Source organism: Macaca nemestrina, chromosome 18 (genome assembly GCF_043159975.1).
Source record: "Macaca nemestrina isolate mMacNem1 chromosome 18, mMacNem.hap1, whole genome shotgun sequence".
Classification (NCBI taxonomy): Eukaryota; Metazoa; Chordata; class Mammalia; order Primates; family Cercopithecidae; genus Macaca; species Macaca nemestrina.
In genome coordinates this window covers 12,272,707-12,295,441 of record NC_092142.1, presented here as the reverse complement: position 1 = coordinate 12,295,441, position 22,735 = coordinate 12,272,707, and the positions used below count along the sequence as shown (strand labels likewise).

The 22,735-nt window shown below is 47.0% G+C and overlaps 1 protein-coding gene across 5 annotated transcripts in view; it reads left to right on the top strand.

The window, feature by feature from the left end:
* The window catches only part of LOC105467752 (G1 to S phase transition 1), a 120,016-nt gene that overhangs the window by 54,075 nt on the left and 43,206 nt on the right, over positions 1 to 22,735 (top strand). For 2 of the 5 annotated variants that reach the window (XM_071083662.1, XM_071083661.1), the window contains one exon: positions 15,928 to 16,251. Coding sequence is in view for 2 of the 5 variants with exons in the window: in XM_011717444.3 (XP_011715746.2) it covers positions 16,573 to 16,927 (355 nt within the window). In the remaining 3 variants the exon portion in view is untranslated. Of the gene's footprint in view, positions 1 to 15,724; positions 16,252 to 16,292; positions 16,928 to 22,735 lie in introns of those variants that run through there. The other 3 variants (XM_011717444.3, XM_011717443.3, XM_011717445.2) reach the window with 2 other exon arrangements.

The following is a 22,735-nucleotide window of genomic DNA, read 5'->3' as shown; positions in this document are numbered from 1 at the left end:
CGGAGTTTCACTCTTGTTGCCCAGGCTGGAGTGCAATGACGTGATCTTGGCTCACCACAACCTCTGCCTCCAGGATTCAAGCGATTCTTCTGCCTCAGCTTCCCAAGTAGCTGGGATTACAGGCATGCGCCACCATGCCTGGCTAATTTATTTTTTTTATTATTTTTAGTGGAGACACGGTTTCTCCATGTTGGTTAGGCTGGTCTTGAACTCCTGACCTCAGGTGATCCACCTGCCTCAGCCTTCCAAAGTGCTGGGATTACAGGCATGAGCCACCACACCTGGCTGGCTATTTTTTTTTTTTTTTTTTTTTTGAGGCGGAGTCTCGCTCTGTCGCCCAGGCTGGAGTGCAGTGGCCGGATCTCAGCTCACTGCAAGCTCCGCCTCCCGGGTTCCCGCCATTCTCCTTCCTCAGCCTCCCGAGTAGCTGGGACTACAGGCGCCGCCACCACGCCCGGCTAATTTTTTTTGTATTTTTAGTAGAGACGGGGTTTCACCGTGTTAGCCAGGATGGTCTCGATCTCCTGACCTCGTGATCCGCCCGTCTCAGCCTCCCAAAGTGCTGGGATTACAGGCTTGAGCCACCGTGCCCGGCGTGGCTGGCTATTACATCTTTAACACATCTCCAAGGTTTTCTAATCTCCATTTCGAACAGAGAGGGCCTCAGCAGGTAATAGTATCTGGCCTAAATGTATTTTGTTTGTTTTGTATATGTTTTGTTTTGTTTTTGTTCCTTTTTTTTTTTTTTTTTTTTTTAACCACAGAGTCTCACTCTGTTACTCAGGCTGCAGCTCCATGGTGTGATCTCGGCTCACTGCAACCTCCATCTCCCAGGTTCAAGCGATTCTCCTGCCTCAGCCTTCCAAGTAGCTGGGATTAGAGGCATGCGCCACCATGCCCAGCTAATTTTTGTATTTTTAGTAGAGACGGGATTTCGCCATGTTGGTCAGGCCGGTCTCAAACTCCTGCCCTCAGGTGATCCACCCACCTCGGCCTTCCAAAGTGCTGGGATTACAGGCATAAGCCACCGTGCCCCGCCTTATTATATCTTTAACACATCTCCAGGGCTTTCATCATCTCCATTTTGAACAAAGAGAGGGTCTCAGCAGGTAATAGTATCTGGCCAATGTTACAATATTTTGTTTCTTTTGTATATGTTTTCGAAATAACTTTCTTTTCACTGTAACAGACACTTGTTTCCCATTTATTGTAGAAATAAAGTTTCCTTTTAAAGTACATTTATTCAATTACAAAAGGGTATCAGTTTGAAGAAAAAGCATTAAGTAAATAACAGCACAGATGATAAGTGCCGATGGCAAAAATGTGAAGACAGGCCAGGTGTGGTGGCTCATGCCTGTAATCTCAGCACTTTGGGAGGCCGAGGCAGGTGGATCACCTGAGGTCAGGAGCTTGAGACCAGCCTGACCAATATAGGGAAACTCCGTCTCTACTAAAAATACAAAAATTAGCTGGATGTGGCGGCAGGTGCCTGTAATCCCAGCTACTCGGGAGGTTGAGGGATGAGAATTGCTTGAACCCAGGCAGCGGAGATTGCAGTGAGCTGAGATCACACCATTGCACTCCAGCCTGGGCGACAGAGTGAGACCCTGCCTTAAAAAAAAAAAAAAAAAAAAGAATACTGAATGAAGCTTTGAATTTCAGCTCTGCCATGCGACTTCTCTGTGATCCTGAGCTAGTTCTTTTGCTGTCTTGGACCTAGTTACCTCCTGAGGGGATAATCCCAAGCCCACAGAGTTGTTCCAGGGGATGCAAAGAGGTGTGTAAACAAAAGCCCTGGCACAGCATCTGACTCGGAAAAACAGCCCACTGAATGGATGCTATTGATGTGACTCCTGCTCCACTTACCTGCGAACTAAATTCTGGGGCCTTAACTGCCCAGCGGGTTCACCTTGCCCCCTGCCTAGACAGAGCCAATTTATCAGGAGACAGGGAAATTGCAATGGAGAAAGAGTAACTCATACAGAGCCGGCTGTGCGGAAGACAGGGGAATCGATTGAACCCGGGAGGTGGAGGTTGCAGATCTCACCACTGCACTCTAGTCTGGGCAACAGAGGGAGAGACTCCGTCACAAGAAAAATAAATAAATAAATAAATATAAAATAAGTAAATGCAATGCTACATGTATAGCTAAAACCATGCCCTTATTCCATTTCTTTTTTTCCCTCATCTACAGAAATCGCTTTCTTCAAGTTGGCCAGCAGCCTCTCTGTGCCTTTTGTAATACTTTTCCTGCTTGTATATGTTCCCATAACAACATATTGTTTTTTAAGTGTGTCTTTTTTTTTTTTTTTTTTTTTTGAGGCGGAGTATCGCTCTGCCGCCCAGGTTGGAGTGCAGTGGCCGGATCTCAGCTCACTGCAGGCTCCGCCTCCCGGGTTCACGCCATTCTCCGGCCTCAGCCTCCCGAGTAGCTGGGACTACAGGCGCCTGCCACCTCGCCCGGCTAGTTTTTTTTTTTTGTATTTTTAGTAGAGACGGGGTTTCACCGTGTTAGCCACGATGGTCTCGATCTCCTGACCTCGTGATCCGCCCGTCTCGGCCTCCCAAAGTGCTGGGATTACAGGCTTGAGCCACCGCGCCCGGCCAAGTGTGTCTTTAAAAGTTTTTCACAGGCTGGGCACGGTGGCTCACACCTGTAATCCCAGCACTTTGGGAGGCCGAGGTGGGCGGATCACGAGGTCAGGAGTTCGAGACCAGCCTGATAAACGTGGTGAAACCCCATCTCTACTAAAAATACAAAAATTAGCTGGGTTTGGTGGCGGGCACCTGTAATGCCAGCTACTCAGGAGGCTGAGGCAGGAGAATTGCTTGGACCCAGGAGGCAGAGGTTGCAGTGAGCCGAGATCGCCCCACTGTATTCCAGCCTGGGTGACAGACTGAGACTCTGTCTCAAAAAAAAAAAAAAAGCTTTTCACAAATGGCATCATATTGTACATATTCTACAACTTTCCCCTCTGCCCCAAACATTAAGTATTTAAGCTCTGTCCCTGCTGACACATTTGATTTGCTTTTCTTTCTTTCTTTCTTTCTTTCTTTCTTTCTTTCTTTCTTTCTTTCTTTCTTTCTTTCTTTCTTTCTTTCTTTTCTTTCTTTCTCTTTTTTCTTTCTTTCTTTCTTTCTCTTTCTCCCTTTCTTTTTCTTTTCTTTCTTTTTTTTTTTAAGACAGAGTTTCAGTCTGTTGCCCAGGCTGGAGCACAGTAGCATGGTCATGGCTCACTGCAGCCTCCACATCCCCAGCTCAAGCAAGCCTCCCACCTCAGCCTTCTGAGTAGGTGGGACTACAGGTGCTGTGTCACCACACCCAGCTGATTTTTGTATTTTTTGTAGAGATGGGGTTTTGCCATGTTTCCCAGGCTGGTATCGAACTCTTGGGCTCAAGCAATCCAAGCGCCTCAGCCTCCCGGAGTGCTGGGATTACAGGCGTGAGCCACCACACCCAGCAGGATTTGGTTCATTCGTGATCATTGCTGAATAGTATTCCATCATGTTTAGTTATTTCTTCTCCTACTGATAGACATTTATAGGTGTTTCTAATTTGGGCTACTTCAAGCAGTGCTGTAATGAATAGCGTTAAACCCATCTCTTGGTGCTCACCAGGGAGTTTCTCTAGCTCAGTATTTCCCGATCCTTTTCATGTCCGGCTCACACAAGAAATAGTAATAGAGTATTTGTAAGCAGGAGGCTGCTCACGGCAGAGGCCACACGCCCAAAGGCTGGAGCTACTTAGGTCCTGTGGGCACTGAGGGGATCAGTTTCTCAGCACCTGTCATTCACTTGGCCACTCACAGGTTGGGAAGTTCAAATCAAGGAAATGTACTTGACAATGAAATTGTATTGCTGGCTTGTGGGATAGGCACATCTCCACATCAATATTACAGGTTGCAAAATGCTTTCCCAAGATGTCATAGCAATTTGCACACCTACCAGTGGTATATACATGTCCCTATTTCCTCACTTCCTTACCAACACTTGATGCTAACCTGACTTTTTTTTTTTTTAAACAGGGTCTCATTCTGTTGCCTAGGCTAGAGTGCCATGGCATAATTATGGCTCACTCACTGCAGCCTCAACTTCCTGGGCTCAAGCAATACTCCCACCTCAGCCTCCTGAGTAGGGGTACAGGCATGCACCACCATACCTGGTTAACTTTTAAAATTTTAATAGAGATGGGGGTCTTGCTATGTTTTCCAGGCTGATCTTTTTTTTTTTTTTTTTTTTTTTGAGACGGAGTCTCGCTCTGTCACCCAGGCTGGAGTGCAGTGGCCGGATCTCAGCTCACTGCAAGCTCCGCCTCCCGGGTTCATGCCATTCTCCTGCCTCAGCCTCCCAAGTAGCTGGGACTACAGGTGTCCGCCACATCACCCGGCTAGTTTTTTGTATTTTTTAGTAGAGACAGGGTTTCATCATGTTAGCCAGGATGGTCTCGATCTCCTGACCTCGTGATCCACCCGTCTCGGCCTCCCAAAGTGCTGGGATTACAGGCTTGAGCCACCGCGCCTGGCCTCCAGGCTGATCTTGAACCCCTGGACTCACGCAGTACAGCCATCTCAACCTCCCAAAGTCCTGGGATTATAGGCATGAGCCACCTCACCTGGCCTTCTTGCCCGCTGCAGAGATAAACCCAAATCACTGAGATTGAGATTGCAGTAAAGAAAGAGGTCAATTAACACAAGGCTCGCCAAGTGGAGGGACTAGAGCTATTACTCAAACCAGTCTTCCAGATAACTCAGAGGAGATGCTTTTCCTGCTTGATATGTTCCCATAACAACATATTCTTTTTTCAGTCTGAGTCTTTAAAAGTTTTTCACAAGTGGTGTCATATTGTACATATTCTACAAATTTCCTCTCTGCCCCCAACATTAGATTTGTAAGATCTGTTCCTGCTGATACATTTGTACTTGGTTCTTTCTTTTTTTCTTTTTCTTTTCTTTTCTTTTCTTTTTTTTTTTTTTGAGACAGGGTTTCACTCTGTCACCCAGGCTGCAGCACAGTGGCATGGTCATGGCTCACTGCAGCCTCCACATCCCCAGCTCAAGCAAGCCTCCCACCTCAGCCTCCTGAGCAGGTGGTACTACAGGTGCTGCGTCACCACACCCAGCTGATTTTTGTATTTTTTGTAGAGATGGGGTTTTGCCATATTGCCCAGGCTGGTCCCAAACTCCTGGGATCAAGGGAGAAACTGGGATTGTATGGGTAATTTGGTGGGCAGTGAGCTAGGAAATGGGTGCTGGTGATTGACTGGGGATGAAATCACAGGGGTGTGGGAAGTGGTTCCTATGTGAGGACCATAGGACTGGCTGAGTTAGAATTCATGGGTCTGATGGGGTGAGTTGGTTGCCAGGATACAATAGTCTGAAAAACATCTCAAAGACCAACTGTGGGTTCTATAATAGCAGTGTTATCTACAGGAGTAATTGGAGAAGTCACAAATCTTGTGACTTCTGGTCATATGACTTCTGAGCAGTAAGGGATTATAGAAACTTTGCCTACATTTTAGCAGAATTCGCTCCCTTCCCACAACGTAAATCCTTTCATTAGTTTACAAAGGTGGTCCCTGAGCAAAGAGGGGGTTTATTTTAGGGAGGGACTATTATCATCCTTGCTTCAAAGTTAAGCAATAAGGCGGAGGTTGCAGTGAGCCTGGATCGGGCCACTGTGCTCCAGCCTGGGCGACAGAGCAAGACTACATCTCAAAAAAAAAAGTTAAACAATAAGCTACATTTCCTCCATGGTTAGCTTGGTCTACACCTAGGAATGAGCAAAGACAGCCAGCCTGTGAGTCTAGAAGCAAGATAGAGGCAGCCATGCTAGGCTTCTCTCACTCTCTTAATCTTCGCAAAGGCAGTTTCAAAGCAAATCCCATAATACACAATTAGAGGCAGGAAAACAAACAAACCCCATTACAGAAGGTGTAAGAGAATAGATGATTGTTAATTGATCCATGAGGCAAGAATAATTATAGTGAAATGAACTGAGGATAGGGACAGTCTTTAATACGGCTTGAAAACTGCATATTGGGCTTCTGTAGAAACATACACTGTGAATGTCTAATCTGCTTTCCTGATCTCCAATACGAGTCATGTACTCAATAAAGATAGTATGAAGGGTCAGGCACCGTGGCTCATGCCTGTAATCCCAACACTTTGGGAGGCCGAGGAGGGTGGATCACGAGGTCAGGAGTTCGAGGCCAGCCTGGCCAACATGGTGAAACTCCCATCTCTACTAAAAACACAAAAATTAGCTGGGTGTGGGGGCATGCTTCTGTAGTCTCAGCTACTTGGGAGGCTGCGGCAGGAGAATAATTTGAACCCGGGAGGCAGAGGTTGCAGTGAGCTGAGATCACGCCACTGCACTCCAGCCTGGCAACAGAGCAAGACTTTATCTCAAAAAAAAAAAAAAAAAAAGATCCTATCGGTAAGGGGCCAGTCACATTTGGGGAAGTCAAAAGTCAGGAAGTGAAGGTAGGACCCCAGCACCATGAATGGTGTTGTGTTGATTATGCTAACATCAATTCCCAGGAAATTGCTTCAGGATCAGGAAAATGTTCGTTGACCTTCAGTAGACTCAGAACGAACTGAAGTAAAATGAATGAATAAATTGGTGTGTGCTCTGCTACCAAAGAGAGGTGCATTGTCCAATGTCTGTCTTTTCCCTGTGTGCTAAGGAACCTAGAACTAAATATTATGATCAGTTGCTCTTTAATCAAGAGATCTTGGCCAGGTGTGATGGCTCACACCTGTAATCCCAGCGCTTTGAGAGGCCAAGGCAGGAGAATCGCTAGAAGCCAGGAGTTCAAGACCAGCCTGGGCAACATAGTGAGACCCCCCATCTCTAAAAAAATCAAACAAAAAAAAATTGGCCTGGAATGGTGGCACACACCTGTAATCCCAGCTATTCAGGAGGCTGAGGAGAGAGGATTGCTTGATCCCAGGAGTGCGAAACTGCAGTGAGCTAAGATTGCACCACTGCACTCCAGCATGGGCAACAGAGTGAGAGAGAACCCGTCTCTCTAAAAAAAGAAAAGAAAAGAGAATTTCAATTCTAGGAGAAAAAGAGAAAAGAAAAGAAAAGAAAAGAAGGTCTGGTGGCTCACGTTTGTAATCCCAGCACTCTGGGAGGCCAAGGTGGGCGGATCACTTGAGGTCAAGAGATCGACACCATCCTGGCCAGCACGGTGAAACCTTGTCTCTGCTAAAATACAAAAAATTAGCCGGGCCTGGTGGCAGAAGCCTGTAGCCCCAGCTACTCGGGAGGCTGAGCCAGGGGAATTGCTTGAGCTGGGGAGGCAGAGGTTGCAGTGAGCCAAGAGCCGAGATCAGGCCACTGCCCTCCAGCCTGGCAACACAGCAAGACTCCATATCAAATTAATTAATTAATTAATGATAAAATAAAACAAAAAGAATCTTGATACCCTTTCCCTCTCCTTCTTCTCTCTTTATGTGTTGGTTTCTGACTTTTCTCTTGTTTCTTAATTTTGGACATTACTGCCCCTATGGTTTTATTCCAACAAGCTTCAAATCCTCTTTGAAAGTTGATATGGATTTGAATCAGTGAGATTTTAAAATCAGATCTTTATCTATCTATTTATTCATTCATGCATTCATTCATTTTATTTTTTTAAATGAAACAACCCCTGTGTCAGGGCTGACTTTCTATAGATCGCAGCGAGGGAGCTGCTCTGCTAGGTACGAAACTCCGACCCAGAAGCAGGTAGTCTACGAAGGGTTTAGCGCCGGGTTCCCCACGAACGTGCGTTGCGTGATGTGCGAGGGGGCGACCGCCTTTCTGGCCACACCCCGTTGTCCAGGACAAGGGGCTCTCCGTATGGACCCGTCCCGGAGCAAAAGAAAGCCCCACGTGGGGCGGAGCGGCCCACCGACGCGGACCGCGGGGACCGGCTATCCGAGGCCAGCCGAGGTCCTCTCCCAGGAAATCAGAGGTTTATTTTTAATCCAGCTGATGAGAAGAAAACTTATGCGTTAAAACTTTAGAAGGTATTCTTTGCAGGAGCTGGCTTGTACAGTTTCCGATTGAGTTCCCTGTGCAAGAAACCCCAGTGATGCTATGATTTTGCATAAGTGAGGATGAAAGCGCGCGCCATAGCTTCGCGGTCTGATAGAACTGGCTTCAAGTTATTCAACCTCTGTGAACTTTTGTTTTCTCATCTTGATAATATGGAGATAACACATGCAGCCCTTCAGGGCTGTTGTGATGTTAAAGGTAAATAAAAAAAATTTTTTTTAAAGTTTTGTCTGGGCATGGTGGCTCATGCCTGTAATCCCAACACTTTAGGAGAGCAAGGGAGGAGGATAGCTTGAGGCCAGGAGTTTGAGACCAGCCTGGCCAATACAGCAAGACTCCATCTCTAATAAATATATATATGTGTGTGTGTGTGTGTGTATATATATATATACACACACACTTTTTTTTTTTTTTTAATGAAACAAAGTTTCGCTCTTGTTGCTCAGGCTGGAGTGTAATGGCGTGATCTTGGCTCACCACAACCTTGGCCTCCCGGATTCAAGTGATTCTCCTGCCTCAGCCTCCCAAGTACCTGAGATTACAGGCAGATGCCACCATGCCCGGCTAATTTTGTATTTTTAGTAAAGACGGAGTTTATTCATGTTGGTCAGGCTGATCTTGAACTCCCAACCTCAGGTGATCCGCCTGCCTCGGCCTCCCAAAGTGCTGGGATTACAGGCGTGAGCCACTGCGACTAGCCTATTTTTCTTTTACTTTTATTTTTTAATATTTTTCGAGACAAGGTGCTGCTCTGTTGCCCAGGCTGGAGAGGACTGTCTGATCATAGCTAACCGCAGCCTCAAAGTCCTGGGCTCAAGTGATCCTCCTGCCTCAGCCTCCCAAGTAGTTGGGACTATAGATGGCTGCCACTGTGCCCAGGTTTTTTTTGTTTGTTTGTTTTTTGTTTTGAGATGGGTCTCCCTCTGTCACCAAGACTATGCAGTGGCACGGTCATGGCTCACTGCAGCCTATGTCTTCCGGACTCAAACTATCCTGCCACGTCAGCCTCCCAGGTAGCTGGGACTACAGGAATGCACCACCACACAGATAATTTTTAAATTTTTTGTTGACACAGGATCTTGACTTTGTTGCCCAGGCTGGTCTTTACCTCCTGGCTTCAAGCCATCCTCCCACCTCAGCCTCCCAAAGTGCTGGGACTATAGGTGTGAGCTACTGCTCTTGGCCAAAGGTAAACACATTTTAAAGTAACATTAAAGGTAATATCCACATCATCCAGCAGTTCCATTCCTTTTTTTTTTTTTTTAGTGAAACCTTGTTTCTTTTTTTGTTTTCTTTTTTTTGAGACGGAGTCTTGCTCTGTCGCCCAGGCTAGAGTGCAGTGGCGTGATCTCGGCTCACTGCAAGCTCCGCCTCCCGGGTTCCCGGCATTCTCCTGCCTCAGCCTCCCCAGTAGCTGGGACTACAGGCGCCCACCACCTCGCCCGGCTAGATTTTTCTATTTTTTAGTAGAGACGGGGTTTCACCGTGTTAGCCAGGATGGTCTCGATCTCCTGACTTCGTGATTCGCCCGTCTCGGCCTCCCAAAGTGCTGGGATTACAGGCTTGAGCCACTGCGCCCAGCCAACCTTGTTTCTACTAAAATATGAAATTAAGCTGGGCACTGTGGTGTTATGGCTCATGCTTGTAATCCCAGCACTTTGGGAGGCCAAGGCGGACAGATCTTCTGAGCTCAGGATTCGAGACCGCCCTCAGCAACCTGGTGAAATCCTGTCTCTACTAAAATACAAAAAATTAGCTGGGCGTGGTGGCAGGCTCCTGTAGTCCCAGCTACTTGGGAGGCTGAGGCACCAGAATCACTTGAGCCCCGGAGGCAGAGGTTGCAGTGAGCCAAGATCACGCTACTGCACTCCAGCTTGGGCTACAGAGTGAGACTCCATCTCAAAAACAAATAAATAAATAAAATAAAACTATAAATATCAAATTAGCCAGGTGTGGTGGCACATGCCTGTAATCGCAGCTACTTGAGGGGCTGAGGCAGGCAAATCGGTTGAGCCCAGGAGGCAGAGGTTGCAGTGAACCAAGATCATGCCATTGCACTCCAGGCTGGGCAACAAGAGTGAAACTCCATCTCAAAAAAAAAAAAAGAAAGAAAAAAAGAAAAAAGAACAAAAACAAAACAAAACAAAAAAACATGCCAAGCAATATGTCAATATCTCAAGTTATTCAACGTCTCTGAACTTTGTTTTCTTCCCTTGACAATGGAAAATGACAATGAACCCTGGTCTCTGCAGAATAAATCAGCTTTTCATCTGAGTCAAACGTTGATGATCAGGCTTTCTCCATGCTCTTATGAGTCTTCTACATGCACAAAGTGGATGTACTGGGACAATCATTACAGCAAGACAGCTATTTCCAGCGTAAATCAACAAGCCTATTCAACCTGGGGACAGCCGCTGTTCAGATACCTTTCAAGGGCCTAGCTCTGCCAGTACAGGGAGGAGACCTGCACTATGCTGGCGTAGGAAATTGGCAGCTCTTAGAGTGATCCTGGTAGCTTCATTCTACCAGCGGGGGACAAGTCCATTTACAGGGAAACCCAGGGGGTGTAAATGAGTGTTAATGCCTCCTGGGTTTTAGTGACAGAAGGCACCGTGATTTTATTGACTAAGATCTCTTCCTCCAGATGGATGGACTCAGAAAATGAGACCTGCAAAGTGACGTAAAAGATTGACTCACAGAAGCGTCTCTGATTCCTGGGGAAACCAGGATAACTGGTTTTTGTAGCTGCTCATTGAAAAGGCAATTAACCCACAGGAGCTGACAAGGAAGCCAGTTCTGGCACATGAGCTGGTCAATTGACTGTCCTTTAAGACAGAGCTCTGGGGCTCAGTGTCGTTTTGATCATGTTGGCATTACCAAGTTTTAACAATAGCATCATCATTATCATCATCATCTGCTATCCATTCAGCCTTTCCTTATTTATTTATTGTTTATTTTGAGGCGGAGTCTCACCCTGTCACCCAGGCTGGAGTGTAATGACACAATCTCGGCTCACTGCAACCTCTGCCTCCCGGGTTCAAGTGATTCTCCTGTCTCACCCTCCTGAGTAGCTGGCATTACAAGCACGCGCCACCACGCCGGGCTAATTTTTTATATCTTTAGTAGAGAAGGGGTTTCCCCATGTTGGCCAGGCTGGTCTCAAACTCCTGACCTCATGATTCATCCGCCTCAGCCTCCCAAAGTGCTGGGATTACAGGCGTGAGCCACCGCCCCCAGCCTTTCCTTGTCTTTTTTAAAAATTTATCTTTGTAGAGATGCAGTCTTTCGCTATGTTGCCCAGGCTGGTTTCAAACTCCTGGACTCAAACCATCCACCTGCGTTAAACTCTCAAGTAGCTGGGATTACAGGTGCAAGCTACCATGCCCGGCTTCCTTACCTTTTTTTTTTTTAATCTCACACATGACAAAGATTCTTTGTTTGGCCAAACTTTAGTCAGGCTTCTGAATCTTCTGCAAAGCCCATCTGTGCACTTCCTTATTAAATCCAGTTTTAGCAAAGAACCCTGCTAAGTCAGTTTAGCAAGAACCCCCCACCGTTGATATCTGATCATCTTCCATAGCTGATCAGGTTCCTCATCCTCCACCATCCTCTAGGTAATATTTGGTCACCCTGACCTGCCTTCAGCAAGAATCCTGTTAGGTGGGCTTAGCCAGAATCCCCCTTACGCCGATGTTTCCTCTTAATTGTTTCCATTCATTGCCCCCCTCCCTGCTTCTTGGATATAAGTTCCCACTTGCCCACGCTGTAAAGGCAATGTATGGCTGGCTGTGGTGGTTCACTCCTGTAATCCTAACCCTTTGGGAGGCTGAGGCAGGAGGATCATTTCAGCCCAGGTGTTTAAGACCAGCCTGGGCAACATAGTGAGACTCACCCCCTACAAAAAAAATGTAAAAAGTAAGTGGCTTGAACCTGTGGTCCCAGCTACTCCAGGGGCTGAGGTGGGAGGATCGCTTGAGCCCAGGAGGTCGGGGTTGTAGTGAGCTGTGATCATGTACTGCTCTGCAGCCGAGGCAACAGGGCAAGACTTTGTTTCAGAAAAAAAGGCCGGGTGTGGTGGCTCACGCCTGTCATCCCAGCACTTTGGGAGGCAGAGGTGGGTGGATCACTTGAAGTCAGGAGTTCGAGACCAGCCTGGCCAACATGGTGAAACCCTCCTCTCTACTAAAAATACAAAAATTAGCTGGGCGTGGTGGCAGATGCCTGTAGTCCCAGCTACTCAGGAGGCTGAGGCAGGAGAATCGCTTGAACCTGGGAGGTGGAGATTGCAGGGAGCCAAGATCGTGCCACTGCACTCCAGCCTGGGCAACAGAGTGAGAGAGAGTGAGACTCTGTCACAAAAAAAAAAAAAAAAAAAAGATAAAGATAATTTTTTTCTGGGGAGAAAAGGAAGAGGCAACATGTGGTTGCCTTTTTTGAAGAGGCAGAATTGGACTAGGTTGGTGGTCAAGGAGGCAACAAACACGCATATTAAATTTGTTTTATTTCTGGACCAGGTGCAGTGGCTCACGCCTGTAATCCCAGCATTTTGGGATGCCGAGCCAGGTGGATCACCTGAGGTCAGGAGTTCGAGACCAGCCTGGCCAACATTGTGAAACCCCATCTCTACTAAAAAAAAAAAAAAATACAGGCCGGGTGCAGTGTCTCACGCCTGTAATCCAACACTTTGGGAGGCTGAAGAGGGCGAATCACAAAGTCAAGAAATCAAGACCATCCTGGTCAACATGGTGAAACCCTGTCTCTACTAAAAATACAAAACTTAGCTGGGTGTGGTGGTGCACACCTGTAGTCCCTCCCAGCTACTCGGGAGGCTGAGGGGAGAGAATCGCTTGAACCTGGGAGGCAGAGGTTGCAGTGAGCTGAGATCACGCCACTGCACTCTAGCCTGGGCGACAGAGCGAGACTCTGTCTCAAGAAAAATTATAAATAAACAAATAAATAAATAAAATTAGCCCTACGTCTCAACAGTCTTAAATGAGTATCAAAGGACAGTATCAGCCAGTTAAATTGATCAAGCACCTTTTATATACGGGGCATTATTCTAGGCAGTGGAAATGTAAAGAAGATTAAGGTAAGACCCTGCCCTCAAGTTGCTCAGTCTTAGCACAACTAACAAGAAGGATTTTTCCCTTTTCTGCTGGAGGTCTGTCTGGCAGGTGAAAGCTTTGGAAATCCAATGGAGTAGATTTTTTCCTGAATAACCATAATTATCCTGTTCAGAGACAAGGAAATTAATGACATCAACTGCTTTTCTAAGCAGCAGTCTAAACAGTTTCTGCCTTTGTCCCTAGAAAAAGAACCAGGCAGAAGGAAACTCCGCTAATTCAATTAGATGTAAAGAACTAACCTGTGAGAAAGGGACCATTCAGTGCTGTAGGGGTGCTACAAAGAGGAGAGCAGTATTCAAAGACAAAATGCTTGGAGAAGGATGTGTAGTTCATTATTTGAGCCCGCTGATTGTGTTGACATTTTCTTAGGAGTGGGTGGATGGGGAATGAAAATCTGGAAAGAGAAGGCATTTCATTTTGAACACCTTGTATTTTTTCTTGTGAATATAAGGCGAACATCTTTTATTCAATAGCAATACAGGTCTCGCATAAATGAAGTTCTAATTTTTATAACAGTTGTTAAGTTCTCCGTAAATCTGACAGTTACTTAACACCAACTTTAAAATGGACATTGTTTAGTATGACTCAGTTAGGTCTTCGGGTATAATAATGTGCTATAACCAAAACTTCCTATTAAGCAGAGGCAAACTCTGCCGGGCGCGGTGGCTCACACCAGTAATCCCAGCACTTTGGGAGGCTGAGGAGGGTGGATCACGTTTTTTTTTGTTTGTTTGTTTGTTTTTGAGACAGACTCTCACTCTGTTGCCCAGGCTGGAGTGTAGTGGCACAATGTTGGCTCACTGCAACCTCCACCTCCCAGGTTCAGGCGATTTTCCTGCCTCAGCTTACTGAGCAGCTGGGATTACAGGCATGTGCCACCATGCCCAGCTAATTTTTGTATTTTTAGTAGAGACGGGGTTTCACCATGTTGGCCAGGCTGGTCACGGACTCCTCACCTCACGTGATCCATCTGCCTCGGCCTCCCAAAGTGCTGGGATTATGGGCATGAGCTACTGCGCCTGGCCGGTATGTGTTTTTTCAATCCATAAAGCTTGGTAGTTTAAAATTAAATTCAAACTACTGTAGCCTAGGACTCTTTTGAAAAATACTTGAGAGCATCGTTTGTGACCTATCTCATTAGGCTGAGTTCTCTCTTATCTTTACAATACAGACGTTTAAAATTAAAATACAGATCTAGATCGAGATTTTGTTAGTTTTTTTGTTGTTGTTGTTGTTGAGACAGGGTCTCGCTCTGTCGCCCAGGCTGGAGTGCAGTGGCCGAATCTCAGCTCACTGCAAGCTCCGCCTCCTGGGTTCACGCCATTCTCCTGCCTCAGCCTCCCAAGTAGCTGGGACTACAGGCGCCCGCCACCTCGCCCGGCTAGTTTTTTGTATTTTTTTAGTAGACACGGGGTTTCACTGTGTTAGCCAGGATGGTCTAGATCTCCTGACCTCGTAATCTGCCCATCTCGGCCTCCCAAAGTGCTGGGATTACAGGCTTGAGCCACCGCGCCTGGCCAGTTTTTTTTTTTTTTTTTTTTTTTTTTTTTAAACAACCTAAGGTTGTTCAGAAACATCTATTCTATGTATGTACTTCCTTTACTCTGTAATTTCTAGGCAGATTATTTGCACCCTGTCTAGACTCTTTTCAGAAAAATACTAACAATATGTTTTTCTCTGTCTTGGGCTCCACATGGGTGAATTACAGGAAAACTTAACAGGTACTCAGAGCAACATTTTTCCTACTTCATGAAGAGCCTAAATGCGAACTCTAAGTATTTCTTTTTTTTTTTTTTTTTTTGAGACGGAGTCTCGCTCTGTAGCCCAGGCTGGAGTGCAGTGGCCGGATCTCAGCTCACTGCAAGCTCCGCCTCCCGGGTTCACGCCATTCTCCGGCCTCAGCCTCCCGAGTAGCTGGGACTACAGGCGCCCGCCACCTCGCCCGGCTAGTTTTTTGTATTTCTTAGTAGAGACGGGGTTTCACCGTGTTATCCAGGATGGTCTCGATCTCCTGACCTCGTGATCCACCCGTCTCGGCCTCCCAAAGTGCTGGGATTACAGGCTTGAGCCACCGCGCCCGGCCTCTTAACTCTAAGTATTTCTCTTTTGCTTTTGCTCTTTTCCCAGGTTTACCTAATTGCAATCTGTAAGTGTAAGATGCAGTCAATGAAAACTACCATAGGAATTCTTGAGCAAATCAGACCATTCAAGAGGAAAGCACTTCACCTAATGGTGCATAAGGAAGCTGGACTCACCAAATAACCCTGTTAGTTAGGTACAGCCGGATACACCATGGAATATGGCAATCCTCTGTTTAATTTGCAAACCCTTTGGCAGGGAGGAGGAAAGGATGGAAAAATTTGGGTGAAGGCTTTATATGACTAGTCAAACAAACAGTGAGTCATTGAAAGTTTCCAGTTAACGATCCCTTCTGCCTGGGCAGAGCCTGGGCCCCAGCGATTTATGAGCCACACTGCAGTTTTAAGCTGGAACATCTCACAGTTTTATTGTCTCTTCCACCAAATGATTACATAAAATGAAATCAGCTTTGAAATCGGCACCGGCTTTGAAATGTAGGGCAAAATCTGGCTGGGGGTAGAGAGAAAGAAGGTGGAGAGAGAACAAGGTAGGGAGACTGTGAGGCAGAGAACGCAGGAAAGGTGGTGAAAAGAGAGTACAGGAATTTTCGGGAGCTGAGTGTATTTTTCTTCCCCACGTTATAGATGCTGTCCGTTTTCCCGCACCCTGTCTCCCACAGGCCAGAGTGGACCCCTCCTATGGGCTAAAAGACTCTCGGTCTTCGGCCCAGCCCACAGCTGCACCAACCAGAGCCTGCCCCTGCCCCCCACCCGGTGACAGGTGGGGCAGTCGAGCAGCCACAAGACCTCCCCCTCCTCGCGTTGCCTGCCGGGATCCGGAGCGGCTTCCGGTTGCGCCCAGTCCCTGAACTCCGACTCCCGTCGGCCCCCGGGAAAACCGCAGCGAGGTCGCGCGGGCGCTGCCGGAACTTGTAGTTCCGCCTCCCGCCGTGCTAAATAGCCGGAAACGGGGGCGGCCAGAACAGAGAACTACCGAGGCGAAGGTACGGGTAGCGGTGAGGGGTCAATCCGCGCCGGGCGTGGGGTTGGCGGTGAGGCAGTCGGAGGTGGTTAGGTGGGAGGAGATCCGCTCGCAGACACGAGGAGGAGGGTTGAGCCGCCGCCGCCGTCGCCTCTGTCGTCGTCGCGAGTGTGGAGTCGGGACTGGAGCTGCTGCCGCGGCGACGCCGGGGATCTTTGTCGCTAGCTCCCGGCCCTTCTGCCCCGCCGCCTTCCCTCGGTCAGCGCGGCCCACTCCTCCCCGGCCGGGCGCCCCTGCCTCCATTTCCCGCTCTCTGTCCACCACACACACGGCCCCCCCGATCATGGATCCGGGCAGTGGCGGCGGTGGCGGTGGCGGCGGCGGCGGCGGGAGCAGCAGCGGCAGCAGCAGCAGCGACTCGGCGCCCGACTGCTGGGACCAGGCGGACATGGAAGCCCCCGGGCCGGGCCCGTGTGGCGGCGGCGGCGGCTCCCTGGCGGCGGCGGCCGAGGCCCAGCGGGAGAACCTCAGCGCGGCCTTCAGCCGGCAACTCAACGTCAACGCCAAGCCCTTCGTGCCCAACGTCCACGCCGCCGAGTTCGTGCCGTCCTTCCTGCGGGGCCCGGCAGCGCCGCCACCCCCAGCTGGCGGCGCCGCCACCAACCACGGAGCTGGCAGCGGCGCGGGAGGCCCTGCGGGTAAAGGCCCGGGACGCGGGGCAGCCCCGGGGACGCGGGAGGAAGCCAGGCAGGGCGCCGGAGCCCACATGGCGTAGGGGTGCGGCCCGGGGGCGCGCGGCCCTGGAGCCCGGCCGGCACGTGGGGCGCTGACAGTGGCGCCGTCCGCCTAGGTGGTGCACCCCGAGCCCGGGAGCCGGCCTGCGCGGGGCGGCCCGGGGCGGTGGCCGGGCGGGGAGCGGACAGCGGGTAGCGCGCCCAAAGACCCGGACCCGAGTGCCGCCCTTCCGCGCCCCTACCCTGCTCTGGAGTCCGCAGTTACCCGCTTGAGATGTGAACCGTATGGGACAGAGTGGGGGCCGCGGCGGATCACCGCCACGAGGCGCAGATGGAGCCAGGAATCAGTCGGGTGGGCTTTTAGAGATCGGAGGAGTGGGGGAAGACAAATGCCCGAGTTTTCCTTTCACCTTAGATCCAGCTGAGAGAGCGTCTCCTGCTGCAGTTCCTACTGTTGAAACTGTAATTACGTTTTAAATTATCCATGGCCCTGAACCGTCCTGAAGGGATCCCAAGATGCATTGCAGCCTTGTGATCGGGCAGAAACTTGGCTATCAGTACCAAGATCTGTTTTACCTTTAGCATTGTGTAGGCTTCTAAAGTTTACAAAGTGCCGCAAAGTTAGGATTCCTCACTTAATGTGTGATAGGAGACTATACTGATTTGGCTTTTTAAAGTGAGGCTTACACTTTTCTCCTTTGTCAGCGACACGTTTAGAGAATTTTCATTGCTGTAAAATCGTTGACCTTATTCAGATTGCTTGGAATAACTCACTGTGTTCGTGTGTCAGTAATTCAGTCTACTTCTTCAGACACTTGAGCATTTGTTATAATTTAATAGTTGTCACGTGTCTTTCTGACTGTAGCTAGTAGACATACATTCTGTGATTTCGAATTAACTTTGGTTTTTAAACATCTTCCAGTACTTAGGGGTTGCTTAAGTGGTAGGTAGCCTGCTTGCAGGTGCTGACGTTGTAGGAATATCAAATGAGTGAACTTAAGTATTCTTAAAATGGTGCTTATTTTGTGGTAGGTAGCATGCTTTCAGGTACTGATTTTGTAGGAATGTCAAATGACTGAACTTAAGTATTCTCTTCCTAATGGTGCTTATTTTAGGAACTGTCAGTGTTTCCTTAAAGAGAAAATGAGAAAGGAAGGAAAAGGCTGAACGTCCTTTCATCATTTAGCCAGGACATTGATGGGCTGGGTCATGACTTCCAGCGCATTTTAAGTGAGAACATATTGTTGATTTCTCTCTTTAAAGTTCTGTATTGTGTTATGAGAAATACATTTATGTTTTTCATATAAAAAAATAAAGTTCTGTATTGTGGTTCTTAGATAAGTGGACATTATAAAAGTGCTCTAGGAGTTTGGTTTCTACGGAGACTTGTCACCGTTTGCTCTTTTGTGGTAAAAGGATAGCGTTTGGAGAAACACTCTGATGACGTATGTACGTCAACACGGTTGATTTGGTGGTTTTATTGACAATGGCATTTCTTTTGTTTGTGTGGATGGTTGATGTTTTCTTTTGAGGAGATTTGAGGAGATCGAGCACGTCCAGGATGGTATGGCCGTAGACGATGTTTTCCTTTTGAATAAGGAAGCTTAGCTTGTAATTCTTGACTTGATATATCAAGCCATTTTGACTGCCTAACCTAGTTCACTTCTCAGTTCCTAAAAGTACCCATTCCCTACCTTACTTTGCAGATTTTGTTTATCCAGCCATTTTCTTTTTTGGCTCTTCCTCCATTCTGTGGAGCCACCAGCACCACTCTGACTAGACTCAGGACTCTGACTAGACTCAGGATTCCATTTACAGCCTGTCCAGCCAGTCATCCGGGGTTAAATAACCATCCTTGGTCTAAAATAGTCACTGTTGGTGCCTGTTGGTGACTAGGTATTACGTTTTATGCAGGCTTTCTCTCTTCCTGATAGTTGCTAATTTGTAGTTAGACCTAATTTTTTTCTCTTTAACAATGCTAGAAGTTGGAGATGTGAAAACCTGTAGGGAAGTAGCTGTCAGTAAGAAAATCCCTACATCGTGGTCAGCTTTCTTGTTTTTAATCAGAAAACTATTTTGGTGTTACTGAGTTTACCAACTGCTTCTACCAAGATGCCAGTTAATGTTTTTAAAAAATTATCCTATGTAAGATATCTATTTGGAAAAGAACTGATTTTCTAAATTGAGGTCCAGAGTTACATTGAGACTGTTGGATTGCATGTTCCAGTCCATAAAAAGCCAGCATCGGATAACAATCAGTGCTTGTAAAAAGCAGGGGGGAAATTAGGAAATAACACCTGGATTGAAATTTACAAAAGGGGAACCAAAAAGTTTACAAGGTTTTTTTGATAGTGAGGAAGTGGACTATAGGGCTAGCAGCACATTTTGTTCTTTAGTTAAGCCATAGCTGAAATTTGTGGTGGGTGTGTTTTTAAACTGCTTGCCAGGAAAGCTGTTGAAGGAGCCTGGAGAGTCAGACCTTGGGATTCAGTGTTGACCTTGGATATCTTTGAAAACTAAAGAATACAGGTTCCCAAGAAATAATTAAGTGGAACCCATGTAAGTGTAATTAAGTGTAATTCATTTAAGCGCAGTTCTCTAGAGCCAAGTAAATTGGCCAAGAGATTCTCCTTAAAAATTGAGGTTCCCAAATGAATGACAATGTAGAAGGCAAGGTTTAATGTGTATTAGAACAAGCATTTTCTCTGATAGGATGTATTTAAGTTGTAATTTGCACCTAGTTTTTTTTATTCTTAGGTAAGAAACTGGTTTAGTGATTTTTAGGGTTATTTGGACTTTCTAGAACAGCCAGAGCTTCTAAAGTAATGATGTGGTGTTCTTTGCATCATCCCACCTTTAATGCCTCTTAAAACTCAATGCCATTAAGAAATAAGCATGGAATAAAACTAGCAGCCCTCAGTACTTAGAGGAGGCACTGTCTCCAAAACTTAGCAGATTGTATTGTGGAACTTGAATTTTAAAGAGAAACATTCTGTTTTGTAGCGTTCAGTATTTGCTGAATGCCTTATTTATTGGAGGAGGCCTATTTTTTTTTTTTTTTTTTTTTTTTGAGACGGAGTCTCGCTCTGCTGCCCAGGCTGGAGTGCAGTGGCCGGATCTCAGCTCACTGCAAGCTCCGCCTCCCGGGTTCACGCCATTCTCCTGCCTCAGCCTCCCGAGTAGCTGGGACCACAGGCGCCCGCCACCTCGCCCGGCTAGTTTTTTGTATTTTTTAGTAGAGACGGGGTTTCACCGTGTCAGCCAGGATGGTCTCGATCTCCTGACCTCGTGATCCGCCCGTCTCGGCCTCCCAAAGTGCTGGGATTACAGGCTTGAGCCACCGCGCCCGGCCTTTTTTTTTTTTTTGAGACGGAGTCTCGCTCTGTTGCCCCGGCTGGTGTGCAATGGCATGATCTCGGCTCACTACAACCTCCTCCTCCCAGGTTCAAGCGATTCTCCTGCCTCAGCCTCCCAAGTAGCTGGGATCACAGGCACCTGTCATCATGCCCAGCTATTTTTCTTTTCTGTGTATGTTTTTGTAGAGATGAGATTTCACCATATTGGCTAGGTTGGTCTTGAACTCCTGACTTCAGGTGATCTGCCCACCTTGGCCTCCCAAAATGCTGAGATTACAGGTGTGAGACACTGCACCCAGCTTTTTTTTTTTTTTTTTGATTGAGATTTAACTTACACACTGTAAAATTCACCCTTTTCAACTGTACAAGCTGGGCGCATTGGCTCACACCTATAAACCCAATACTCTGGGAGTCTGAGGTGAGAGGGTTGCCTGAGGTCTCTGTAAAACATAGTGAGACTGAGACCCTGTGTCCACAAACAATAAAATACAACAGGGCGCAGTGGCTCATGCCTGTAATCCCAGCACTTTGGGAGGCCGAGGTGGATGGATCACCTGAGGTCAGGAGTTCGAGACCAGCCTGGCCAACATGGCAAAACCCATCTCTACTAAAAATATAAAAATTAGCCAGGCGTGGTTGTGCACGCCCATAGTCCCAGCTACTTGGGAGGCTGAGGCAGGAGAATCACTTGAACCTGGGAGGCGGAGGTTGCAGTGAGCTAAGATCACACCACTGCACTCCAGCCTGGGTGACAATGAGACTCCATCTCAAAAAAAAAAAAAAAAAAAAAGCTGAGTGTGGTGGCATAAGCCTGTAGTCCCAGCTACTTGGGAGGCTGAGGTGGGAAGATCTCTTGAGCCCAGGAGTTGGAGGCTGCAGTGAGCTATGATGGCACCACTGCATTCAGCCTGGGTGACCAAATGAGACACTGTCCAAAAAGAAAAGTCAAGTGTACAGTTCAGTGGCTTTTAGTATATTTGTAAGGTTATGCAACCATCACCACTTGGCAGATACTTTTTAGAATATTCTCAGTTTTAAGCTGGAACATCTCAGAAGTGACCTCTTCAGGGCCACCAGAGTAGAGAGGATCCCAAATCAAAGTAATGGTTGTTTAATCCAGAAAGGCCCTTATACTTTATTATGTTAAATTCTGTCTGTTGAGGTAGATGATAGCGAAAATTCTATATTTGAGAATCCGTTTTTGAGACTGAAGTGCCTGCATGAACTGTGCTCATATAAAGGCGTTTTTAGGCTTCAACGGGACAGCAGATGGGGTAGAGTAGAGGCCCCACAGTATCCCTGGAGTATCACAGTAGTATTACACAGCCTTTCTTTACTTCTCCTGCCATGGCTGACCTTTTTGTCTGTTTCATGGTTTTACATGTATGAATGGCTTGAAAGTGAGGATTTAGGGAACAAGCGAAGGCATCATCTAGGGATATGCTGTGCCAAGTTGTGCAGTTGTTTAAACTGTTAGAAATTTTGACTGGAATAAACCCTCTTTGAAGCAGGTTTTACGTAGTGCTGTTAGTACATATCTCATTGCATTCTTCTGTTCTTTATTTTTTACCTTTTCTGAAGTTGTAGTGCGTGAAAAGACAGCAATTTCAGTTTGGACAAGTTAAGGAGGTAATGTAGAGGACAGACTTTAAGCCTTGATTTGCTTGCTTTGGTTTGCTGGGGAAGAAATGTCTGAAAGTTTTCACATAATACTTTCTGGTTGGAGAGAAAGAAATGAAAAAGATTTGATAACCTTCTGGGTTGAGTTAGCAGTATTAGAATGGAATTTTTTCCAGAAATGCGAATTTCTGGTTTTGCTCAGATATGTGTACTGGCAACTAATTAACAAACATTTACCAGTCCACTGAATGTAAGGTGCTGTGCTAGGCACTTGAAATAACACCAAGATGAATCAGTTGTGGTCCTGAAGGAATCTATAAAGGGATCAGATGCCCAGTGTACTCTAGTGGAAGTCACAGCGTGGTAAGCGAGCCCTGCAGAGAGTGTGGAGAGGGCTCTCAAAGCTGAGAACAGCAATCCCTTATGTAAAACATTGCAGTCTTGTCACTCTAATAAAACTAAAGATTTATTATCTACTCACTGTTCTTTCTGAATGCCTTGTGTGTATTTTTTTTTTCTGGCCTCCTGGGCCAGAGTTGTAGCCAAAGCCTGAACACCAAGGTTGTGTGTATTTTAAAAAACTTTTTACTTACTATTTTTAGAGACAGGATCTTACTTTGCCACCCAAGCTAGAGTACAGTGGTGTGATCATAGCCCATTGTTACTTCAAATCCCTGGGCTCAAGTGATCCTTCTGCCTCAGCCTCCTGAGTAGCTAGGACTATAGGCACCCTCCACAACGCCTGGCTAAGATTTTGTTTTTGTTTTTTGCGATGGAGTCTCGCTCTGTCACAGGC